Source organism: Lissotriton vulgaris, chromosome 2_1 (assembly GCF_964263255.1).
Source record: "Lissotriton vulgaris chromosome 2_1, aLisVul1.2, whole genome shotgun sequence".
Lineage (NCBI taxonomy): Eukaryota > Metazoa > Chordata > Amphibia > Caudata > Salamandridae > Lissotriton > Lissotriton vulgaris.
Window position 1 is genome coordinate 372,086,192 of NC_141687.1, and position 24,392 is coordinate 372,110,583.

Below are 24,392 nucleotides of genomic sequence, written 5' to 3' on the forward strand. Positions count from 1 at the left end.
AAGACTTCGCCGTAGCCCGGCTGTCTTTGAATCTCTCCAGAGCTACGTCAGCCTTCTTGCCAAAGAGACCTGTCCCATCAAATGGTAAGTCCAACAGAGTAGACTGAACGTCAGAAGAAAAATCGGAGGACTTAAGCCATGCGGCCCTTCTTGTAGCAACAGTAGAGCCCATAATTCTGGCAACAGAGTCCACCGTGTCCATACCACTCTGTATAACCATACGAGCTGCAGCCTGAGTATCAGCGACCACCTCGTTAAAGTTCTTCTTATCGTCCTCTGGAAGCTTAGAAGAAAGCTGTTTAACAGAGTCCATCAACGCATGAACGTATCTCCCCAAGAGGCAAGTAGCATTGGTGGACTTCAAGGCCATGCTACCCGAGGAGAAAATCTTTTTAGCAGACTGGTCCAACTTTTTCGAGTCCTTGTCTGCCGGCACCTGAGGGAAAGAGCCCGCAGCCCTGCTGGAACAGGCGGCCTGCACTGCCAGACTCTCCGGTGCAGGATGCGAGGAAAGAAATTCAGGGTCATCAGGAGCCACCCTGTAACGCCTTGCCACTGACCTGGAAACCGCAGGAGCAGATAAAGGCCTCTTCCAGACCTCCTTTATTGGTTCAGTCAATGCATCCGTAAAAGGAAGTGTAGGCTCCACAATTGAAGAAGGCGAATGCAATACTTCCGTAAGGATGTTGGGCTTGTATTCAACTGTGGGCAAAGTCAAGCCTAGCAACTCTGCAGCCTTCTTAATAACAACATGATCGGGTGCCAAGTCCTTAGATGGAGCGTCAGAAACGGTTGGCAAACCCCACTCAGGAGAAAGTTCCAAGCCACTTGCGTCCTGAAGGTCTTCAAAACAATCCCCCTCTTGCAACTCTCCTTCCTCAACCTCGGAGTCCATAAACTCCTTCTCCTCCAAGAGGCGTTGTGCCCTGCGCCTCGACCACTCCTTACGGACCGAAGTCGATGGATCCGGCAACGACTCCGACGGCGCCGGAGCCGACGTCGAGCGAGGAGCCGGAGGACGGGAAGTACCACGTTCCGAATCCACTCGAGGCCGATCCGGAGTCGGCGAAGCCGCATGCGAAGTCGACGACCTCGGCGGTGCCGTACCGAGCCAAGGAGTGCAAGGCGTCGGCATAAACGGCATAATGGGGGCCGGGGCATAAGCCTGGGGCACACCCAAATTGAAAGACAAAGGACCCATGGGACCCATAGGCGCACCAGCGGGGTACATCGCCCTCGAGTAAACACCAAACATGGCGTTTAAAAACTGCGAGGGATCCTGACCTGGATCTGGAAAGGGTGGGTACGAACCCAACGGCCGCTCCGAAGGAGGCTGATCCGGCAAAGGCGCACCCTGGCCCTCTTGTTCTTCAGGCTCCACAACCGGAGTCGGTGCTCGAGGAACCTCTTCTTCATGCACCGATGAATGGTGCGACTCCAGATCCTGTTCCGGCTCATGAACTGGAGAACCAACGTGAGATTGAGCTGGAGAAGGAGACACGAAGTCCTTGTGATGTTTTCGAGACTTCTTCCTCGAATCCGAAGACTCCTTGCCAGAGTGGTGTCTGGAGTGATGTTTACTCCTCTTATGCTTCTTTCTCGAGGAGCCCGAAGCATGGCCCGAGGCCGACTTGGAACCGGACCTCGACCTCCATCTGGACCTTGATCGCTCTCTCGACCTCGACTTGGCCCTCGAAGCCGACCTCGACTTCGACCGCGACAGTTGTCTCGACTTCGAGCGCCTGGACACTGACCTCGAAGACCTTCCGGCCTCCCTTTCCTTCACCTTTGCAAGCAGAAGCTTCGCCTCCCGCTCTCGCAAGGCTTTGGGGTTCATCTTGTCACAGGAACGACAGTTTTTGACATCGTGACCCGAACCAAGACACCACAGACAGTCGGGATGCGGATCGGTGATCGACATCATCCGGGAGCAGGAACCACATTGTTTGAAACCGGTCTTCCTCGACGACATCTTCGGCGATGAAGCGAATTCCAACAGAGAAACAATAACAGCTAAACAGCGAAAAGATACAAAAGTATCGCAGAAGATCCCAGAAACCGTTAGCGTCGACGACGCGGAAAAAAGGGAACTGACGTCATCACGCCGACGTGGGCCTTATGTGGAGTCGGTGACGTCAGACGGAGTCGCGCGCGAAGCCGTGCTCCTATGACGTCGTCCACGCCGGCGTGCTACGAAGAATTTTCCGAACGTTGCTGACGCAAGGGGGATATTCACAAGGTGAGGAATCCACACGGCAGATGTATCTATCAGAAACATCAACTCATTTTTGAAGAAAAGACAGGCCATGCAAAGGTTAAATGTTGTGCCACAATAAACAGGTTTTTAGATAGTCATTGAACTGCGTGAGTAGATCGGGTGGCAGAGCATTTCAAAAGTATTCACCTCAAACCCCTGAAATCTATATTCAAAGCTTAGAAAGGTTTCACGTGCAGAGTCATTGAAGAAATAAAATGAGTGGGCAGGCAGTAACAAAATATCTGTTTCACAAACATAATGCATGATCCAAAATACCAAGGTTCGGTCCATATCTGAATATATTGCTTTGGCCCACAAGAACTGGACCTGTGAAGGATTTCTGACTAAACAAAAACATCATGCTTTCCAATTCTGGTGGACTGAAATGTGTTTCCCTAATCACACCCATGGTGTAATATCGGCTCCTGCGGTGCATAGTGGAGAGGGGGCATTTAACATTCCTAAAGGGGGGGCATCGTTTTACGTTACGCCACTAACCCCATCCAGTCCAGAAACAAAACACGTACTGGAATTCCTAATGTGTCAGGAGATGCAATTACGCATTTCAATATATACTATTCATAAATAGACTTCTATGTTGGTCCTACAAACATTTAAATAAAAAGCTATACTTCCGAAAGATTTTTAAGTGAGAACCACACAAATGCATCTTGGGATATGTATATGTACAAATAAAAAGTCTGGCAATAACAACTGTTATGCACATTGATTGATATAACGGTAATTGATGTAAACTTAATGCTTTTAACCAGATCGCCCTTCTAGTAATGTTTCCTGATCCATTAAAACATCTGGCTACCAATAAAAGATACATTCAATCTCTTCCGGGAACTTCAGTGTGACATAAGTGACAAGTTTTGGGTAGGGAGAACAAAGTCAACCAATAGTTGTGTTATTTTAGGTAAAAGTCAGAAAAGATGGATTATTATGAGGAGTAGAAGTAAAGACTGTCGAATACAATCTGCAAATCAAATTTTAAATTTCAAGACATCCAATAATGAACATCTTTGTCCATATGGGAAAGAACAAACACAAGAATAGAAAGAAAAGCAATCTAATAGGAAACAAGCAAATGAGACTAAAAGGAAAACCAACCAATTACAAGCACTGGGCTGATATGAACCCTACTCTGAGTATTGGTATTGTACAAACTTTGTCCTTGACAAGAGACTGCTAAAAGATTTTTCAGGTGAGCCCTAAAAATTGTTTGTTAGAATGACTATGTACCTGTGTTGGTAGCCCATAATAAAATGTGCAGATGGGTGTTTCAATGTGTCTACTGTAAAACATAATGAAGACTCATATGTAATATACAAATTCTGCATAATAACCTTAGTGGAGTAAACCACCTGTAAATAAAACACCTTAATGGGGAGGATATTAATATGTTTCATGCAAAGTTGTTGGTGTAGCATAACACTTTGAATCAGAGTACTAATGCAATTCCATTTAACTAAACAGGCATGTCTTCTGCATATTTTGAAAACATGAGGAATGTTAATTCTTTAAGAGCATCTTACTATGCAATTGTGTTGCCATGCACAGAGTACGCATGTAGTTTGTTAGAAGAATAAAGCACTTTTTGGCATAAAACTGAAACTTCTACACAGCAATCATAGCTGGGACCCACTTTAACATTATTTCTGAGGTTTGGGGATGCTGTGTATCCTGTTTCCGTTTCATTAAAAAAATCACTGGTATTGAACCTTATTTTCATATCTCCATACCATATGTTTCATAGTGGAGATATTTTGTTCACGATAAATAAGGAGTTGAGCAAACATCCTTAACGGAGCATAATTCAACAAGTGTATGGCCCGCTAATAGTACACATAGGTATTTCACGCGGGTTTCACAAGAGGCTTCCCCTGGAGTGGCAATTATGACTTCCATTTACTCTGGTGCAGCAATGGGTGGATCCACAAGGTAGGTACATATTGATACACATGACTATCTATGGTGAACAGGTGGTTATTGGCAGTATTTAGGCCCCCAACTAGCCCCACCCATCAGTCAGAGCTATGTTGACCGTGTGGTGGATGTATGAGGACAAATTCAGGAGGCACTGATGATTGTGGGTGAAGATTGCAATGAGGTTATCCACCCAGACATAGGGAGGTGGCCGGTCCAAGGAGTCGCTGGGGGAGCAAGGTAATCCCATCTGAGACCATTCATAGACCTGATGGGGTGGGTGGACATCTGGAGGGTGCATCATCCTTAAGACGTGCTAAAATGTGTAATCCCCATCTCCATGGCTCATAATCCAGGCTTGACTACATTTTCATTTCGGGATACTATGCGCACAGGGTGTCAGAGGGCACAATCATAGCAAAAGGACTTTCAGACCATTCCCCAGTCGCCGTCTGGCTCCTGATTGGCCTGCGCTGGCTACCGTTCCGCTGGCAACTCTCCCCTTGGTATTTACATGATCTGTCTTATCGAACCCACATTCACAAGGCTCTAAATGAATACTTTACTCTTAATGCAGACACTGTGTCGTCGGTTGCTGTGCTGTGGGAGGCCATGAAACCTTCCATTTGCGGTGTGGATATCAGCTTTTGTGCAGCAGAGTGGAGCGACGGAAGAAGATTTTAAAGAGGCATGGAATTAAGAGAGGCTTGGGTGGAAAGGTAAAGGGGAGTGGGCGTGCAGACAACTGTGTCCTACACAACAGCAATATCACGGAGAATTGAATTGATGAAGGTGGCACAGATGGCCTTCCAGAGTAGAATACATCAATGGGGGGCCAAATCGGGGAGACTACTTCATAGGCTGTGTCAGCAGGCCATGATACCGACCCACATTCTCATGATCTGTGAGGCCAACGATGTTGTACTTGCAGATTCGGTTGTGTGGAAGGCAGCTTTGCTGGTTTTTCTCAGGCCCTACACCAAAAGTGAAGTCCTGGATAATAGTATTTCTGAAACCGAGTCACCCTCCAGAACAACACTCGTCAGACCGCCCGATCTCCCTTTTAAAAACAGAGGCTATATTATTGGCAAAAGCGCTGGCCAACAGGTTAATGCCACATATGGTGGATCTAGTTCACCCAGACAAGGCTGACTTTATGCTCCGCCAGGCTACGCGCCACAACATTAGATGAGTGCATAATGTGATAGCAACCATGATCGCTTGGGCAGACCGGTGGCCTTGTTACTGGCCGATATAGATAAGGCCTTCGATTCGGTCACTTGGGTATATCTTTTTACACTTCTGCGACAACTGAACCTGGATCTACGATTTTGGTCATATATCCAACTACTATATACAGATCTGACCGCATTGGTGCAGGTGGCAGGTCATGTCTCATTCCCAATCCCTATAGGCCGCGGCACTCGACAGGCTTGTTCCCTTTCCCCCCTCTTCTTCGCTCTCGCAATTAGCCGCGTGGGTTCGAAAAGACGCTCTGATACGAGGCTTTGAATGGTCAAAGAACTCCAACTGCATTGCATTATATGCAGACAACGTCTTCTTCTTTCTCACCGACCCCCATAGGTCGGGCCCCAGGACCTTACAGATCATGCAGAATTTTGGTGAGATGCCGGGTCTACATATGAACGTTGGCAAATCTACTATATGGTCACTGAGGGGGGTCATTGGGCAATGGCCACCGGGCTGCAGACTTATCCCTTGCCACCACAGGCATGCAGTACCTGGGTGTCTTCTTGTCGGATAACTGGATCGTCTCTTGGGAAAGAAGCCTTGGCTCCATGATGCACAGGGTAAAGGCCGAAATTAAATCCTCAAAGGGGCTGCCGCTCTCCCTTTATGGGCCCTTTGCTATCTTTATGATGGTCTCACTTCCGCGGCTATTATAATTACAAAATCACCCATACCCTGTCCCCTTATCGTGGTTCAGACAGATTAATGCAATGCTGGGCCAGTTCATGTGGGGGTGGAGCGTCCAGAGTGGTGCTATGTATTTGGTTTCAATCCACCTACTGCGGGGCATCGTAGCAGCAGATATCTAATCCCATCATGCAGCTGCACATCTTTTGATGCTTAATGAGTGGTGGTATGGACATAGGGACGACCCCGGATAGGCGGTCGAGCGCTGGCCCGTGGGGGACCCCACCTTGTACCCGTACCTATACGGCAGGCCAGAAGTTCAGGCTCTTCCTTCGGCTACGTGGATGGGGATCTTAACGTGACGCCAATCTCTTCACAGGATGAGGTAGTGGGGCCGCCTTACATGAGAGACCCTGTTGTGGCGCAAAAGTCTTCTCTTCAGTTGGTTGATCTCGGGGGTTTCTGTGGGCGGGACCCGATTTGTATACGCTCCTTAGGAGGTGTCTTGCATGGCAACGTTCTTAAATCCTTCCGGGAACTTCAATCGGAATTGTCTATGGCCAGAATTAATTTTTATAAATACCCCTAGTTTAGGCACACCACATGCCATACATCACCAAACTTAAGGCCCTCCTCGAGTCAACCCACTGGAAGGCAAGCTCTTGATGGGGGACTTGGGGGATCACAAAATTTCAAAGATATATCAATCCATCATAACGAACAGTTCTACCACTATAGAGGCTCTTAGGACAGCCTCGCAAGCAGATGTATGCCCCCTGGACAACGACGACTGGACTGAAGCCTTGGAATCCCAATGGGGGGAGCAATCACATTGGTCTTCATACAATTCAAGTACCTACACCTGATAAAAGCACTGGCGGACGGGTTTAGTAGATGCCCCTCTGTCTTCGCCGCAATATTGTCGAGGGTACATTCCTACACACGGTTTGGTTCTGCCCCGCCCTGGATAGGTCACTTCTATAAATTTTCTTTCTGTACCTGGCACAAAAAATACATTTCACTATAATTTTGATAATAAAAGTTATAAGAAAAACGGTTCTATCAGAGATGCTTCTCTCTCTCAGTCTGTTAAGCTTTGTAGAAAAAGGGACTATGTGTGTCTAAATAATAGGTAATGGATCCACTTAATTGTACTTACACTAACGTGCAGTGCAGCATATATACCGAACACTATAAATTAAACTCCCAGACACAAGAACATTGTAGTTTTCAGCTGAATCTGGCAAGTAGGTTATATCTTTTCCTCAGAGCCGTTGAAAATCTGCAATGAATGCAGGCTTGAACAGACCACATAACGGGGATTCTTGGAAAAGTTTTTTTAATTCCTAGAAATTTGTCGTATAGGCCGTAAGTTTTGTTAGCTAATTCCCTCAAATTTCATGTCCCAAGTACCTCAGGGTTTAGTTGATAAGTGCGCACAGTGTCTGCTTCTCACAGTCAGGCTCTGAGCCATGCTACCTTTGAAGCAGAGAATTATTTAAGGGTGTGCGGCAATCAATGAGAAAAGATCCATAATTCTGTTAAAATTACGCCTTTGCTCTGTGAGCCTCGCAATTAAGTTAAAAACATGTCAACATTAATGTTCTTTGTAGGTCTTCTGTGAGGCGTTTTTGAGCAACAAATATTGGATTTCTGCAGATTCTGGAGTGACCCTTATGTATAATTAATTTAACTACAGAAAAGAGAGAGGGAGCCCTGTAGCCTGACATCACGAGGAGGTCTGCGCCTGAACACTCAAATGGTGAGCTCCCACAGACAATAAATTCAGATTTAAAAAGTGGTATTCTCATCCCCAGATGCCAAAAGTGCACAGCACTTGACCTAAAACAGCACATGCTACAAACACACAGATCACTTGCGGATCAAGATCCACTTGCAGGTGTCAGGGATCTAGGATATGATATTCTGGTGCGTAATACCCTATTTCTTCATAAAAAATTCTTGCAAACCCTGTTGAATGTATCTTTCTATTAAATACCCGCACGTCCAGTGAGGATAATTTCTAAGGAGGGGTGTATTCCTATTATAGCACCTCTAGCTTCTGTCTGAGCTCTGACCTTGTAGTGGATAGCTGGAAACTTATTTTCCTGGTTGTCTTTCTGCTAATACCATATTCTATTGTTGGTGTGTGCGAGCCCATTCTCTTCTATCTCACTTTTATTTTTTCTTTCCTTTGCTATTTCTTTTCTCTCTCCCTGTTTTTTGTTTCTCCCTCTCCAACATTGGAGAGCTGTTGAGGCTTTCTTAAACAATGCAAGAGGTGACAGTTTTGATATTAATATGAAAGCCCTCATCATCAAGGCATCCGTCAGCATTTCTGACTCTTGATTGCAAAAGACTCTGGTGATGAGGCTTTAAATGTCTGATGGAACAGCCTTCTACTTTTAAAAAGAGGAAGGCAGGCCTGACTAAGGCAAGAGAGGACGCATCAATCTTGTAAACCCTTCTAGCGCTTTTGTCAGGATCTGGAGGTTTGAGAGTGATCTTATGTGTCTAGTCGTCAGAAGGACGCTAGTCATCAGAAGGACGCTAGACCGGTATTTAATACGGCCATGACGACGCGCAGCGGTCTCGGGCAGCGGACTCGCCGGACTCCCGCCGGAGTCACGCCAGAGTCCAGCCTGTCTTTGCCCGTCCGGGCCCGGACGGGCTTAGGGCCTGCCCCCCTGCTCAATCTGGTAGGCTCCGCTATTATCTACTCGCGCGTAGATTTACTTCGGCTTCGCCGCTTGGAATCCTCTTGCTGCACATATGCGCATAAAGGTACTGAACCCTTTACATGCTGTGTACTATGTAAATCCCCTAACCAAGTGGCGGTAAAGAATACCTTACGGTTTGCCTTATTGAATTGTAGATCCCTCCCGAGGCACTCATTGGAAATTAACCTCCTCATACAGGAACATGAGTTAGATATTCTGTTCATAACAGAAACCTGGCTTATGCAAGGCTCAGAAGCAGATATAGTGAAAGCCCTTCCTCCCGGTTTTTTAATTCATTCACAGGACAGGTCAGTGGGGCGGGGGGTGTTGCTATTCTCTATAGGGACTCTCTGGTATGTAGAGCCCAAAATGGTTTTTCACCTACCGTGGCGATGTCTGGGATATTAGTCTACCGTCCTCCAGGAAGTATTCGGAATTTTGTGAGCTCCCTTATGGAAACCGTGACGGTTCTTGCCGCTTCAGCGACAAATTTTATCACACTGGGAGACTTTAACCTCCATTTCGATGACCAGGAAGATCGGTCGGCGGTAGACCTCCAATGTGACCTAAAAGCTTACGAGGTCAATCTTATAAACCTTGAGGCCACCCATAACAAGGGTTATCTGCTTGACCCGATCTTTACGAATGTTACTGCCATGAAAGCCTCCTCCCCGATTCCCCTCCCATGGACGGACCATTTTATGATCCCCTTCACCTGGCAAATAGAGATGGATAGCACTTCTACCATCAGTGTATGTGCGCCCGAAAGACCCTGGTCTAGGCTGTCTGTGGAGAACTTGACGCTTAGACTGGAGGGCTCGCGCCCCCCTCCAGGGAAGGACCCGGTATTGGTGGAAGCAGATTTTTGCAGATGGATGTCCAACGCACTCGATTCCGTCCTCCCCATAAGATCGGCAGGAAGGAGGGAGAAAAGAATGAGCTCCGCTCCTTGGTATACGCCAGAGTTGAGAGCTATGCGGAGGGGCTGTAAAAAACTGGAGCGTGTCTGGAGGAGGAATTGGGAAGTAGCCAGTAAGACGGAATATCGCAACGCTTCCAACTCCTCCAGAGAAACTTTTCTAGTGGTCAAGGAACTCCTGAGGGTCCCTGTACCGCCTGCCTCTACAGATAACTTGGAAGAAAAATGTAAAGACCTAGCAGATTACTTCCACACAAAAATAGAAAAAATTCTGAATACCCTGCCTCAAATTAGTATAGGAGTAGAGTCCAACGAGGACAGAGGGAGACCCTTGAGTCTTTTGGACCAGTATCTGTGGATGAGGTTCTTAAGGTCCTGGTGACCGTTAAGAGTGGCTCCCCCAGTGATGTAGTCCCCATGAGGATTCTTAAACTAGTTGCCCCTTCCATCGCGGAACCGATAACCGAGGTTATTAACGCCTCGTTGGGTTCCGGTGTGGTGCCACCTAATTGGAAGGGAGCAGTAGTAAAAGCTCGCCTAAAAAAGCCTAACCTCGATCCCCTCGATATGGCGAACTACAGGTCCATTTCTCTACTTCCGGGACTCAGTAAAATCACGGAAAAATTGGTAAATCTCCAGCTATCCAATTTCCTTGAGTCCAACGGTTTATTGAGAAGTTCTCAAACGGGCTTTCGCCCTGGTCAAGGCACCGACACCGCCCTGCTGGCAGTCATTGAAGAAGCAAGAAGCATTTTGGATTCGGGAGGATCAGTGGCAGTGATCCTCCTGGACCTTAGTGCAGCTTTTGACACTGTTAACCATCAAGTGTTACTTCAACGGCTGTCAGCTATCGGAGTGCGTGGGACTGCGCTGAAATGGCTGCGGTCATTTCTCAGCGACCGGACCTATCAGGTCTGGGAAGGCAGCGCACGATCGGCATCCATTCACCTCCATTGTGGAGTGCCGCAGGGCTCCTCCCTGAGCCCCACATTATTTAATGTGTATATGGCCCCCTTGGAGGACGTGGTGGCACCATTTAACATTATAATTGTGAGCTATGCCGATGACACCCAGCTGGTGTTCCCCCTATCCCAGGCCACGGAAAATCCCCAGGTGCTGCACTCCTGCCTATCCAAAGTCCACACTTGGATGGGGGAGTCAGCACTGAAGCTGAACGGTTCAAAGACCGAAATAATGCTGATGGGGCAGAAAAGTCCCTCACTCCCCCTGTCCGTCTGGCCTAGCTGTTTGGGATCACCGCCTAAACCCAAGGCAGAGATCAAGAGCCTTGGAATTTGGTTGGAGCAAGATCTCTCCTTTAGGACCCAGGCTACTAAGTTGGCAGGTGTCTGTTTTGGCCTTCTCCGATCCGTGCGCAAAGTGCTGCCTCTTCTTCCATTTCGATCTCGGAAGCTTCTGATCCAGGGGCTGATTATATCAAGATAGGATTTTAGCAACGCAATCTATTTGGGCGCCCCTGAGGCTACTCTGAATAAATTACAACAAGTTCAGAACGCGGCGGCATGAATGCTCAATAACATCCCCATGTCAGGGTCGGCTAAACCCGCACTGAGGGCTTTGCATTAGTTTCCGGTGCGGGAAAGGGTGAAATTTAAATCTCTCTGCCTTGCACACAAAATCTTGCAGGGTAAAGGCCCCCCCGTTCTGCAAAATCTGGTGACCCCTTACAAGGCCAATAGAACACTCCGCTCAGACCAAAAACATTTACTTAAGACCCCTAGGGTAAAAAAGGCCCATTCAGGAGGAAGGAGATTCTCCGTGAAGGTTGCGACCCTTTGGAACTCACTCCCTTTAAGTTTGCGCTCTGAGCCATGCCTCCTGCGTTTTCGCAAACATCTGAAAACATTTCTATTCTGTTAACCGCTGTCCCTCAACTTACATGAGCGTTACTCTGTCTGGATCAGCGCTGGGATGCTCCAGGGTAACCACGCGCTATACAAGACTGCCCTAATAATAATAATAATAATAATAATGTGGTTTAGGGAAACCTTTTCCTATGGAGAGACCACTTTTGGATCGAGTAAACGACTTGGAGCTCGACTCCATACCTTTTGGAGCCTTACCCTACTGTTAAACCATTTGGATTGTCTATGTAATGTCTATTTGAAAACTCACTTAACCTATGGTGCAGTCATGGTTCTTGCTCTCCCTTTTTCAAGTGGAGAAAGCTTGCTGCTGTCAAAGACCTCAAAGTACTGAGCTGGGTACATGTACTGTTTTTTGAAAAACACACAGATGGACACAACCTAGCAAAGAGCATAATGCTAAATAGCAATGTGGGCAGAAGTATTGACAAAGCTGGAAAAGAAGCTAGAAAAAACAAAACAAATGCTACCCGATGTATAAAATAGCCCTGGACCAGGGCTGAGCAAATTCAGTGTAGGACAACCAGTTCTGAGATCTCATCTTACTCTGTTAAAAACAATGCATACATCGATTGGGCAGAAGCGTAGTTTGAGAATGAAAAGAGTATGGATCTAGGAGGTGTATTCACAGGTTTCAAAAGGGTTAAGAGGACATTTGTGTCAATCAATGAAAAGTACAGAATAGATGTCTTACTTGTCTGTCACAGGAGAGGCAACATCTCGATCATACAACCTAGCCTGCCAAGGAAAGAGAACAATACCCCTGTACCCGAAGACACTGTGAAGAAATAACTGCAAAAACAGAGAAAGACGAAAAAAAGAACAAATTGTAGGCAGTTGTGCAAGGAACGAACAATACATATATATATATATTCACAGGATTTGACTCCAAATGTACTACCTTCCTTCTCCTGATAGGAAAGTAGCTACACAAAAGAATATACGTAGGTACAAAAGCAAAGACAATTCTAGAAAAAGGAATATTTGCTAAGCAATTAAAAGACAGAACCCAAACTGCCACAAAACCCGACAGCTGCATTATCCAGTTTTTATAGTGTTTCATTTATAACCAAAAACAACAGTGTGTGTGCATCAACTTCTACTTCTTTCCTTTCATGCCTTAGGGAAGCACAGCACAAAGGAGCTCTTCTGAGTCTAGATATGCAGACCAATAGTATTCTAGCAATCTCTGATGTACAGTAAAAACCCATCCCTTCTCTACTGGCAAGATGACCAAACTTACCTGCCCAGTGTCATATTTGCCTTGTAGTTTTGGCACTTCGAATACTCCCACCGTCTCAAGCACTTTGCCTTCTGGTCTGTTCCTAAATAGGAAGTGAAAAAAAGTAAGGTTGAACTTTGGCAGCACAGTTTTTTTTATGTGGAGTGTGTCCAGTACAGATATTAGTAAAACGTTTTCAGAAGCCTCATCCCAACCCTGAGCTGCGCAAGAGAGATTGCACTCTAATGTTGAAGGGTCTATTTAGGACGACGTATGTCTCACTCACATGCAGTTTCCCTGGTTCTCTGTAGCCCAGCTGGAAATAGACTGTAACATACACTAGCTTCATCAGTCAAATTAGCATGAGTAATGGCGGGGCATACATTATTGACATATACATGTTCCTGTTTAGTCACCGAAACACATAAAAGGACCTAGGCACTTATGATGGAAAACCGCACTGTAAAGGATTTCAGGCTCCAAAGCACCAAATATACAACTTTAACAAGTTACAAATGCATACCATTATTACATCCAAGAGCTCATACAACCAGAGTCCTCTCTTTATTTTTTTGGTTCACTGCAGATACTTCAGATGTAATTCAGCGTCCGATGTCCAAAGCACATCTCCCGGCATATTTTTTGTCCTGGGCAAGGTTATGAAATACCCGGTATAGACAGATTCTAGTGCAATGACAATTGTCATAACAAAAATATTCAAACAATACAACCTTTCTACATGTGGCTGTGGCCCTGATCTATTTGTCTTGCAGACCAATTAGGTGTCCCCATATAGTGCTTTTGCATAGTTGTTCATGGAGATCTCAGGCCCAGTGTCAGCTTAAGGATTTTTGTGGCACTGGGCAAGATATATTTTGGAGACTTCTTTTCAGAACAATTTTGGAATTTTATTACACATTTTCTGCTAATTAAAGCCCACAATGCCAACAACATTGACTTATTCTTAAACTTTCATAAATTGGGTCATTTAAAAGCGCTGAAATATGTCTTGCCCAGGGTCCAAAAAATCCTTAGAATAACACAGTGTAGAGAGAAAAAGAATGTGAGATGTAGAGGTATTCCGAGAGGGGGACAGGGGTTGAGATAAAGCGAGACGTGCAAAAGAAAGATCACTTTCCTAGGGGCCCGTTGGAAGGTGGGGGCCCTGGGCCATTGCCCTTTTGGCCATGACTTAAACAGGGGTGTTGCATTTAATAAAATATCTACTTGTTCATGAGACAGGTTGCTTCATAAATCTACTTGTCCTGTAATAAAATCCACCTGTCCCTTTGGTGCCATGTAGTGCAGCGACAAATTAGGGCAGCAATCTCATTATAGAAGAGTTCTGATAATAGCCTCTATGATTATGTCAGAGTTCATACCATAGTAGAGTTTGAATCATAGCAATTCTCTTATTTTGCCACCTTCACGCAGATCTAAATACCAGGGCTGAAGGTAGCGAGAAGCAATAGTTCCCCCACATTTGGAATGCCCTTTTGAGTCTGTGGAAACCTACTAACTTACATGCTTTATGGATTTCCATCAGCTTGTCTCTAAAATGTTCCCTTATAGAGATACATTGGAAATTTACTCTGACATGGGCAGAAGTGAAAGTTCTTCAGGGGTTGGGGAAAAAGTGGTTAGTGGAAATGTGAACTTGTCACCACTCAACAGATTTTCGCATGAGCCAATTTACGCATGCTATTTGCTTATGCTAAAATGCAGTTCGCAAATATTTCCTGACCTACTTCTGTAAATTCTTGTTAATTCATGAAAGCTGTAAATCTGCACTAATGCAAGGACATACAGAATGGGTGCACTTTTGTTACTTTCATTAGGAATTGGTCCCCTATTTGGGCCTGGGATTAACCAAGACCTTTTGTTTTTATTAAACTTCTATGTATCGCAATCTACTGACTGGCTTCTCTGTGAGTGACAGCATTCTGCTCTTTCACAAGGTGCATATCTGCATGTAACATAGTTTTGTTCAGTGCCAGGAACTATTATGGCAATGTATGCTTTTTGAGACCATATATAGTTTTGCTTCTGCAAATATTAGTTATAATAATGAGGGTCCTGCAGCCCCCACAGCAATAAAGTTGTACAAAAACCATGTCAAAACAACACAGAAATTGACAAAACCAAAAAGCTGACCAGCAATGGCATACCCATTGGTTTTGCCAGTAATTGTTTATTTTCATGTTTCCTATACTCTTGATGAAACTGGTTAAACTGATTTTCCAGTTTGAATATTTATGGGAAATACTAGCATGCATCAACACATTTTACTAAATGATGCTTGAAAGAATAGGTACCCAAAATTTTACAGTAGTTTAGCAAAACGATTTTTCCAGATGTATTTTTTTAATGAACAATTTATTTTGAAAGCAAAGAATCATTAATTTTGCTTTCAAGCTTTTGCATATATTTCATCTACTCAGAGCATTATACGTAGCCTCACATTGTTAAACTTTTTGAAATGTGTGTACACATTTTTATACTGGAACCACTGTTAGCAGAGCAGTCTGAATTTGCATTTCCTTAGAGCCCTTATCCTAATAATAAAGGCTTTATATTAAAGAACCATATATATATATACACACAACTTCAAACAGCATTAACTTATGGATACAAATATTACAATGCCCTTCCATGCTCCATAATGTGGTACTGTAATCTGGTAGCTGAAGGGCTTGTACTATCAGGGGTTGGGCCTACTTGTCCGAAGGACAAAATTAACATGACAACGTGTTGTCCTTGACCCCAAACAAGATGTCCTGGGCATCGGGCTATGAAAAGTCCACACCCCTGCTTAACTCGTCTCTGCTCAGGCCATACAAGTTCTTATTCATTTGATTTGCAATAGCTGATGCATTTACTTTCAATACAGTGCAGTTGTTTAGAAAAAGACATAAGAGTTTTAGGCTTTACTATGAATGTTGTAATGAATAATAGGTTTGATTCTAACCTGCTGATTACCTTGAATTTAAATCAGAAGCAATCAGATCTACCAGATTACAGGAAAGAGGGCGATCTTTCAATTTGGATCTTGTCAAAGCTAGGTTATAAAGCGATAAAAGTACCATCGCCAAGGAAATCCTTGTGGCTTCTCTGTGAGTCTGAAGACAAGCAAATGTTATGTTATGTTACATGTATTTTATATAGCGCAAAATCACCTTCAAGCCTCTAAGCTCTTTTAGAGAGAGTGACCGGAAACACATACAGCAATCGGCAAGGCAACAGAATTAGACTGTGACTAACGTCTCCCTGAATAGGAGCATTTTAAGTTGTTTCCTAAATATGAGGAGGACCGGTTCCCTACGAAGATGCTCAAGTAAATTGTTCCAAATATGTGGAAGCATGACAGAGAACGCTACCCCCTTTGGATTTGGTGATATATCTGTGAAGGAGTGGATGGCAGGCCTCATATGATTGCAGCATCGGGCCAGTAACATAATTCTCCAGGCGTTCTTTTATGTACACTGGTACTTGCCCATAAATTGCTTTGTGGGCAATAAATGTTAAAAATTGATGTAATTAATGTCTACCTAAACTCAATCCCCACACAAAAGGTCCGAGGAACAACTTGTGCTACACGATGAAACTCTCAGAGGGATACAAAGGCTAACACCAAACATGTTATGAAAATGCGCAGAGATTTTAATGCTCCAGAAAGATTAATTACGGAGAGGCAACCCAGGGGAAAAACAATCAATGAAGCAAGACAAATGCTTCTCCACAAAATTTAAACAAGAAATAATTCTTAATTCATTGTAATCATCCACCAGACCTGTTCAGTTTGTAATGGATTTACTCTATATAGATTTGCATGTTTGCTTATATTTGTATGTTTACATCTATTGATGCCAAAATGGATATTGGCCAATTAATACTGCACTGGAATATACGTGGTATGTTAGAATAATTCTTTTAATGGTATGCATGTATGGGCTTCTTAGTTGGTGTGGGTTTGATTGATTTCATCTGTGAGGATGTGGTTGTTTTGGTTCTGATCTTTTATTGATAGGGAGCTGTACAATATTTGTATGTACGTGTTTGAATTGATTAAATCTAAAAATCTGTACGAATTTATATTGACTTAGGACCAGATGTAGGAAGTCCATTACCGGTCGGTAACGGCCGAAATCGTCCGTTACCGACCGGTAATAGCCTTTTCTTATGTAGGTGGTATATTTACCGATTCGGTAAATAACAAATCTGTATTTACCCATTTGGTATTTACTGAATCATCATGTACCAATTCGGTATTTACCGAATCGGTAAAGGAGATGTAGGAAGCACTTTAAAGAGTGCTTTTGTGCTTTAAGGATTCGTTATTTACCACCAAATCTTAGTTGGTGGTAAATAACGAATACCTGTGTAAATGCAAATCTGTGCATTTACACCTGTGCCATTTAACAGACAAACACAACAAAGGAAAATTTCCAAGTTTGGAAAAACTGCCCTCACTCACATACCGAAGTATGTGACATGCTTCATCATAGGGCCTGCTACAGACGCCCTGGTGTAGCCACATCCAGGGCGGAGCATTAGGGAGGGGGAAAAAATAATAAATTCCACGTTACAAGACGTACAACACAATCAGTAAATACGTACAACGAACAACATACATGAGTGATATGACATGCAAAAGAAATCCTCGTGGATCTGATGTGAGTGCGACGAAAAATAGTGCAGTAAGGATGTGTGTTAAAACTGATTAGGGGTGCCAATGGAAAGAAATACTTTATTAAGCCCAATTATTGTACCCTTATCAGGATTAAAAATTGAAGAAGATGGGAAAAATGTCTTATTGAGAAAATGAGGTTCCTCAAGACTTCCCTCCTACCACTGCTCGAGTCAACATGTTTCAACCGCTTTCCTTATGCCCCGAAAGGTCACTTCGGTCTTCCTCAGGACTGTCGCAGTCAAATCCACGAGTTACCCATGCCGTAATTCGGTCTCTGGGTTTCCCGAATGGAGTAGGTCTCGTGGATCCGTACTCTTCTGGGTTTTCCAATTATTCAGTGGAGAAGATGTCCCAAAACTAGGCGAAGACATTCACGAGTTTATGGACTACATAAACTCGAACTGGTGTCCGTCCGGGAGGTCTGCCCGTGAACACAATCGTTCAGTACGGCTAGACCTGCCCACAGCTAATCCGGACCGAGTGACACCGCGTAGGATTAGCTGTGGGCAGGTCATAAAAATGGCATTCTGTGAAGCTTAAGAGGTCATCGATGCGCACTTGTGGTTTACTAGGTTTTTCCTATTCCTAAGTGTTACCCAGGAGCGGCTTCCACGTAGCAGCTGTAACCACTTTGAGGGTATACAGACCCGCCCTGGCTGAGTTAAGAGGGTTCTCATTTTAATCTTTACCTATTATAGCACGTGCACTACACTGTTTATTATTGTGGTCCTGAAGAAGCGCCAATGACTTACGGGCAACAGAGGCGCGAAACAGGTTGGCCTTGACTTTTGATACCTAAATCGAATGGGCCCTTTTAGGGTCAGTCATTTTTTACACTATCACGTGCACATAAATTGATTTATCCTCCTTTTACCCAATCCCCACACACCCGCATGCAACATCCGGCAATCCTAAAAAAAGTTCCTGATAAAGTGACCCTTCGGGGGACCCGTAGGGAATTGCAGCGCCGGCCCTACGAGGAGCAAACGCCCGATGATGAAGCATGACACCCCCGGGGTGTGTGAGGGCAACAGAGGATGTAGAATTATTTTCCCTCTTACATTAGGACATTTTTAGGTTTCGCCTCGCCGAAGGCTGCGCTCTGCGCAGCTTTTCGGCGCTGGCGAAATCTAATGTTAGAAACAGTGTGGCTTGGAATCCGCCCCTCTGTTCCATTGGCTAGCTCCATAAATGGAGGCTAGCCATTGGAACAGAGATCTGTCCGTCATGGCCGGACCAGATTCCTTGGCATTCCCGCGATTTCTTCCCTCTACGATCGTCATTGCGGCAGTGGGAGGGTTTACTTTTTTTTTTTCAATGTTTGTTTTCGTCATTTCGGCGAAGATGGCGACCAGGCAGTAGCTTGTTTAAGATGCTGCAAAGTGTGTCCCGACCTTGCAGCGGCTGTGCCAGGGAGCAGGCCACCGTCTGTGGTTTTCTTGAGCAAATAAAACTAGTCGCACAAACGAACAGTAACAATAATGAATTAATTCTTAACTTTGGATTTTAGAGCAGTGAGCTGCCCAGCTTAAAGCGCTTCAACGCCTCACAAAGTAGTAAGCGCTATATAATTGCAATTACAAAACGTTTGTGAAAGTTCCCTGATTTCGCCTATTGTGTTCTTCGAAGGTGTTCCATTTTCCAGGTGTCCGTCAGACCAGTCCCCCTCCCCCGCGCCCTGTATCTGTTGCATATGAGCCTTGTTAGATCTGCCGACTCTCGCACACCCCTGCACTCTCTTCTCCACGCCTCATTTCCAGTCTCCGCGCCAAGCAACTTGTTATTTCCTCGCTCTCTGCTTCGAGCATCCTCTGGGTAATTTCCTTGTCAAAACTTCCTGCAAACTGCGAGTTTCAGCGCTTTTCCTGCCCACTCCCCGCCCCCCGCGGGATCACATCACACACAAACACGGAGTACAGGCCAGCTCGCGCTGCCAGTACTGCCCCACCCTCAGAAGACGCGACTGAGCTCTCTCCCTGCTGCGCAGCCGAAGACCCGGCTTCTGACCTCCTATACCTCACAGCCGCCGCCCTGTGCCAGCGCCCAGGCCGCCCTGTGCCAGCGCCCAGGCTGCGCCAGAAGTGGTATCGAGCAGCACCGCGTCGTAGGACCCAGAGAGGAACTGCCCAAGAGGGGACCAGGGATGGAGAAGAAGGGGTGTGAGTGATTGCGGAGTACAGCCCTCTGACACACTGATGAAGTGAAGCCTCTTCCACTGAGCCCCTCGCCCTCCAGAGGAGTCCTGCCCGACCTCAGAAGCATCCTCGGAGCCCTGTGGAGCGCCAAGTAAGTTCCACTCTCAGAAATGAGTGCAAGTTTCGGGGAGGGAGTTATCGCACAGTTGTTAAGGACGAAATAGTTTCTGCTAGCAGTTAAGCCAGCTCAGTGGGTCAATGCGCCTGCCCTTCAAATCTGCGTGTGAACTGCAGGTCATGGGTTCTACCGTGAGAATGTCGGTGGACCGTCTAGCCCTTTTATCATCACGAGGGTGATTAAGAAAGTACCACTGATGTAGGTACTAGCAGCTGTGTTCTCACACTTTATGACCATGGCACTTTAGGTCTGCTGCAATCTACCATGTTTGCTGATGGGCTCCAAGCATTAACACATTTAATAAGCAAGCCATTAGTGAAAGTTCTCAGTATTGTCTTAAATTCAGTAATTCATTCAATCGAGTTATCTTTTTTTATTTCTAACGATTGAATACTATTTGTTCCGTCCTGTTTGAGGGCTAACTCGAGTATTGCATTCCACTCGCTCAGCTGCAGGTATGAAATGTGAACAGGTGGTGAAAGTGTTAACTGTGGAGTCTAGAGCCTTAAGTTGTACTCAGGGATATTGCAATTATTTGACGGGGGATGTGTGTGTGTGTGTGGGGGGAGGGGTATACATCAGTGTTGGTTAAATTATGTGACGACAAAAGGCAAATTATGCAACTTTAGATGTCACATTCTGTGCTAATAATCCAAAGTGAATTGACATGTTAACACAAAATGACATTGAGAAGTCCCAATACTCGTAAAATACTCAGGTTTATTAATAAAGGAACAAGATCCTGCTAAAAATCTCATTCCCCAAAAAAGTGATGTTTTTCTCCTGCACTGAAAAACGAGACCCAATTTTATAAAACACTGTCCATTCGAGCTCTCAGAGTAAAGTAGTGTAAAACAGGCAATCCTGTGCCCAGCAGAAAACAAGGAATCACCCGTGCCCCCTTCATTTAATAAAATATGTGCCTGTTTTATTCCGTGTAATCCAGTTGTTTTTCGGTTTCGCCTCGTCGAGAGCTGCGCACTGCGCAGCTTTTCGGCGCAGGCGAAATCTAATGTTAGAAACAGTGTGGCTTGGAATCCGCTCCTCTGTTCCATTGGCTAGCTCCATAAATGGAGGCTAGCCATTGGAACAGAGATCTGTCCGTCATGGCCGGACCAGATTAGTGGGCGTTCCCGCGATTTCCTCCCTCTCCGATCATCATTGCGGCGGTGGGCGGGTTTACTTTTTTTTTTCTTCAATGTTTGTTTTCGTCATTTCGGCGAAGATGGCGGCCGGGCAGTGGCTTGTTTAAGATGCTGCAAAGTGTGTCCCGACCTTGCAGCGGCTGTGCCAGGGAGCAGGCCACCGTCTGTGCCAGGGTAACCTGATCCTTTCCCCGTTGTCCCAAAGGTTCTGCGGCGGCGAGTTCACGAAGCTCCGAAAGCGGAGCATTCATTCAATCCGCACGGTGGCTCGCCTTACCTATACTGCAGAGCACATTGGCCCGCTGGAGGACGGGCACGGGAGCGCTGAGCCGCGACGGGCCTGAGGCAAGATCAGTGGAGGCCATCGGTATCGCAGCCTGAGCGTTAATTGCGGCAGAAGGTGCCCAGCGAGCCACACCATCTCGGCCGAACGAGCTATTAACGGGCGGGGGAGCAGGAATACGGCGCAGGACGCCCCCCTCCTCCCGCCTTCCTCCTAAGTATCGTGGCACTCGGCCGCCTTTGATGTCGCCCACATATGGTTGCTCTGAGCAGCCTTTATGAACCAAGAACTGTCTGGAAACAATTACACAACCTTGCGACGGATGCAGATTAGAACATTTCACGTATGTTAGAAAGCATGAAATCCTTGGGCCCAGTTCTAACTTTGTTAGACAAATAGTAACGTCCATATTAAAACAAAATGTGTAGCTTTTTATTTTAATTTATGTTGCATTTATCAAGCACTGATCCGCTGCTACCGTGTAGTAAAATTAAGGTTGCTGTGTTTTGCTTTTGCATTGTTCCGGGTAACAAAGTTTCAGAGTTACCGAGTAGTGACTTCACACCAGCCCATGCGCTGTTGCAAACTACTGAGTGCCTAGATAGTATCCACGTGTTCAAAGTCACCTGCAGCTACTAACGATGTAACAAACAATGCACAGCAGCAAACCCGACATCTAATTAATCTAAATATATAAAACATAACATAAACGCCCCCTGAGTCTCACGGTGCCCGGTGACCGACATCAGTTGCTAATCTAGCTCTACTTGCATTCTGGTGCTTGTCGTGTTTGTGTCCATTCAAATATAGGACCACAAATACCAGAATGCAAAGCAGAAAGGTGTGCCAGCAAAGGTTCTTACGTCTGATCCAGCTGCAATACCTTTGGGTCGAGTTCATGCTATATAAACACTGCAACAAAAAAGTGTAATGTCACTAGTGAAGGCAGGTGTGCTGTTACTGGTGCAGACTGGACGTGTGGTCCCCGACTATGTTACCTTTTGGCTACGCTTTCACTAATGCGGCCAGATGGACTGCACTGCTGCAGCGTATGTTGTCACTCGTGGAAACCGAATATGCCTTTATCGGCACAGGCAGTGCGCAAACAGGCAGTTGTCACTGGCGTTGGAGGACTGGGGTGTTAATGGCCCAGACAGTACTCAGCTACTCCATAAACTTTCCCACTACCTCTCCTTTCCCTTCCCCTTCCAATGTGCTCTTGTGATCCAGACGGGTCTTTGGAGGCGATCTTGGGCACTGACAGCAGTGCTGATGTGGTTTTTTTTATTTTTAAAGTGCTTCAATACCTTTGGGTCGAGTTTGCGCTATCACTCCATTGGCCTACATGGCGCAGGGGTGAATGTTTTGGGTAAGAGTGCAGCTGTGCTTAGCAGGTTTGGATCGCAGCACTGGCTGTCATATTTTTCCTTTGTATTATTATTGTTACACTGTTAGTGCATGTTCTCTTTTAGCCACATGATGCAGGAAACAAATACCACATGACAGTTTATCCGACACCTGAGCGGGTACTTTAATATACAGCTCTCTTAGGCACATGGATGCAAACGCTCTATGGATAGTACAATGCATATTGCTTTTCACATGATGCAACAGTAGATGCTATGGCACCCAGGATAATGTGCTGCATGGCTAAATACTTATATGTCCCAAAGGCCTTTGAAGCACAGACCCTCTCCTCGCCGTTTCTCATCCAGTCCCCTCCTCCTGTCCCTCGTTCATATTATTGACCCTCCCGCATTTCGGCCGACAAACGTTCATTGCCATGAGCTGCCTCTATTCTTTAGCGCAGGCGCACATTGAGACCCACTCATCACTTTCTCGATTACCAATCTAGTTGCTATCCTTTCACCAATTAATACCCCCCATTGACCTATGCACCAACCGTATCACGGCAGTGCATATCTTGTATATACACACCCACTTTTACTCCATCCGCATCCATTACCCGGATGAGGACTTACGTTCGAGTGGAGCACATTACCCGTGCATTCCTTCACCTATTGTAAGGTAAGAGACCACACCCGCATACTCTGTTCGTACGATGGATACTTCCCTACATCACTCGTGGGATTCCTCTTTTTACTACACCGTCCGTGAGCTGGTTCCCTGGTCCGGTAGCTGCTTTAACTCTTCCTCTCTGTTTTTGCAGCTCCACCTTTGGACCTACCCGTCCTGCCACGACCGGCTATTTCACCCAGAGCTTTATTTTAATTTTAAAGATATCCTTCTCGGACCGTCTCTAGCTGTTACAGTTTGTCAAGGTACGCGACACCAGACTCACCAGTATTACATTCTTTAACCACCCGTCATTACATGTATGTGCATTTTAACAGCGCCGTTACTGTTTCCACACAATCTCTATTCCTTGCTCCACTACTGTCTCCGTCATTCACGCTCCCTCTACCCTGGGTCATTCGTCATACTGCACCGCTGCATGTTTCCCTATCCGCATTCATGCCCATGTACTGTCTCTTTGCCATTTTCCAGATCGCACCCTACAGCCACGTGCCTTTTCTACGTGCCATTCGTTATACTGTACATGCATAATTATGTTTGTGCACACAGGAGTTTCCCCCTACCAGCGACTTTGTAGGAGTGGACGTACCCAGGGAGTGCCCATGCCCTACGGCTCCGCATTATCTCCACAGTTGATAGGCGCCCATGAGCTCTTCAGCGCGCCATCTGCTATCACCTATACTAATTGTAGTGCACATTTGTACATGTATTCACACACAACCTTTCCCTAATAAGCACCTTTGTTTTAGTTTGTGTCCACCCCATTCTGCCTAGTCCTCTCTACACCACATCTTAACCATTGAAATTTCACTACACACTGTGTTTTTCAACTATACACATTCATAGTAAAACAGTGATTTGTCTGCCTTCTGTTACTTTTGACCCTAGAATTTGGGTTTGTTACCACTTACCAATACCGAGTACCAGTTATGTTATAGACTTCTCTGACATGTTTTGGTCTTCTCTTAGGAACGTACGGGGGGGGCATGCTTTGTGTGTGTGTGTGTGTGTGTGTGTGGCTCTGTGTGCGTGTGGCTGTGTGTGTGTCTGGGTGCAAATGCAATAGGTCTCGCATTTGCGAAAGATTAAGCTATTGACATTGTAAATGAC

General features: G+C 45.5%; 1 protein-coding gene across 1 annotated transcript in view; it reads right to left on the minus strand.

Annotated features, from left to right (window-relative positions):
- The window catches only part of POLDIP2 (DNA polymerase delta interacting protein 2), a 318,221-nt gene that overhangs the window by 234,122 nt on the left and 59,707 nt on the right, over window positions 1-24,392 (minus strand). The window contains exons 2-3 of the mRNA XM_086955186.1: window positions 12,836-12,917; window positions 12,287-12,384 (exon numbers count right to left, since the gene is read on the minus strand). Coding sequence (XP_086811312.1) covers window positions 12,287-12,384; window positions 12,836-12,917 — 180 coding nt within the window. The remainder of the gene's footprint in view (window positions 1-12,286; window positions 12,385-12,835; window positions 12,918-24,392) is intronic.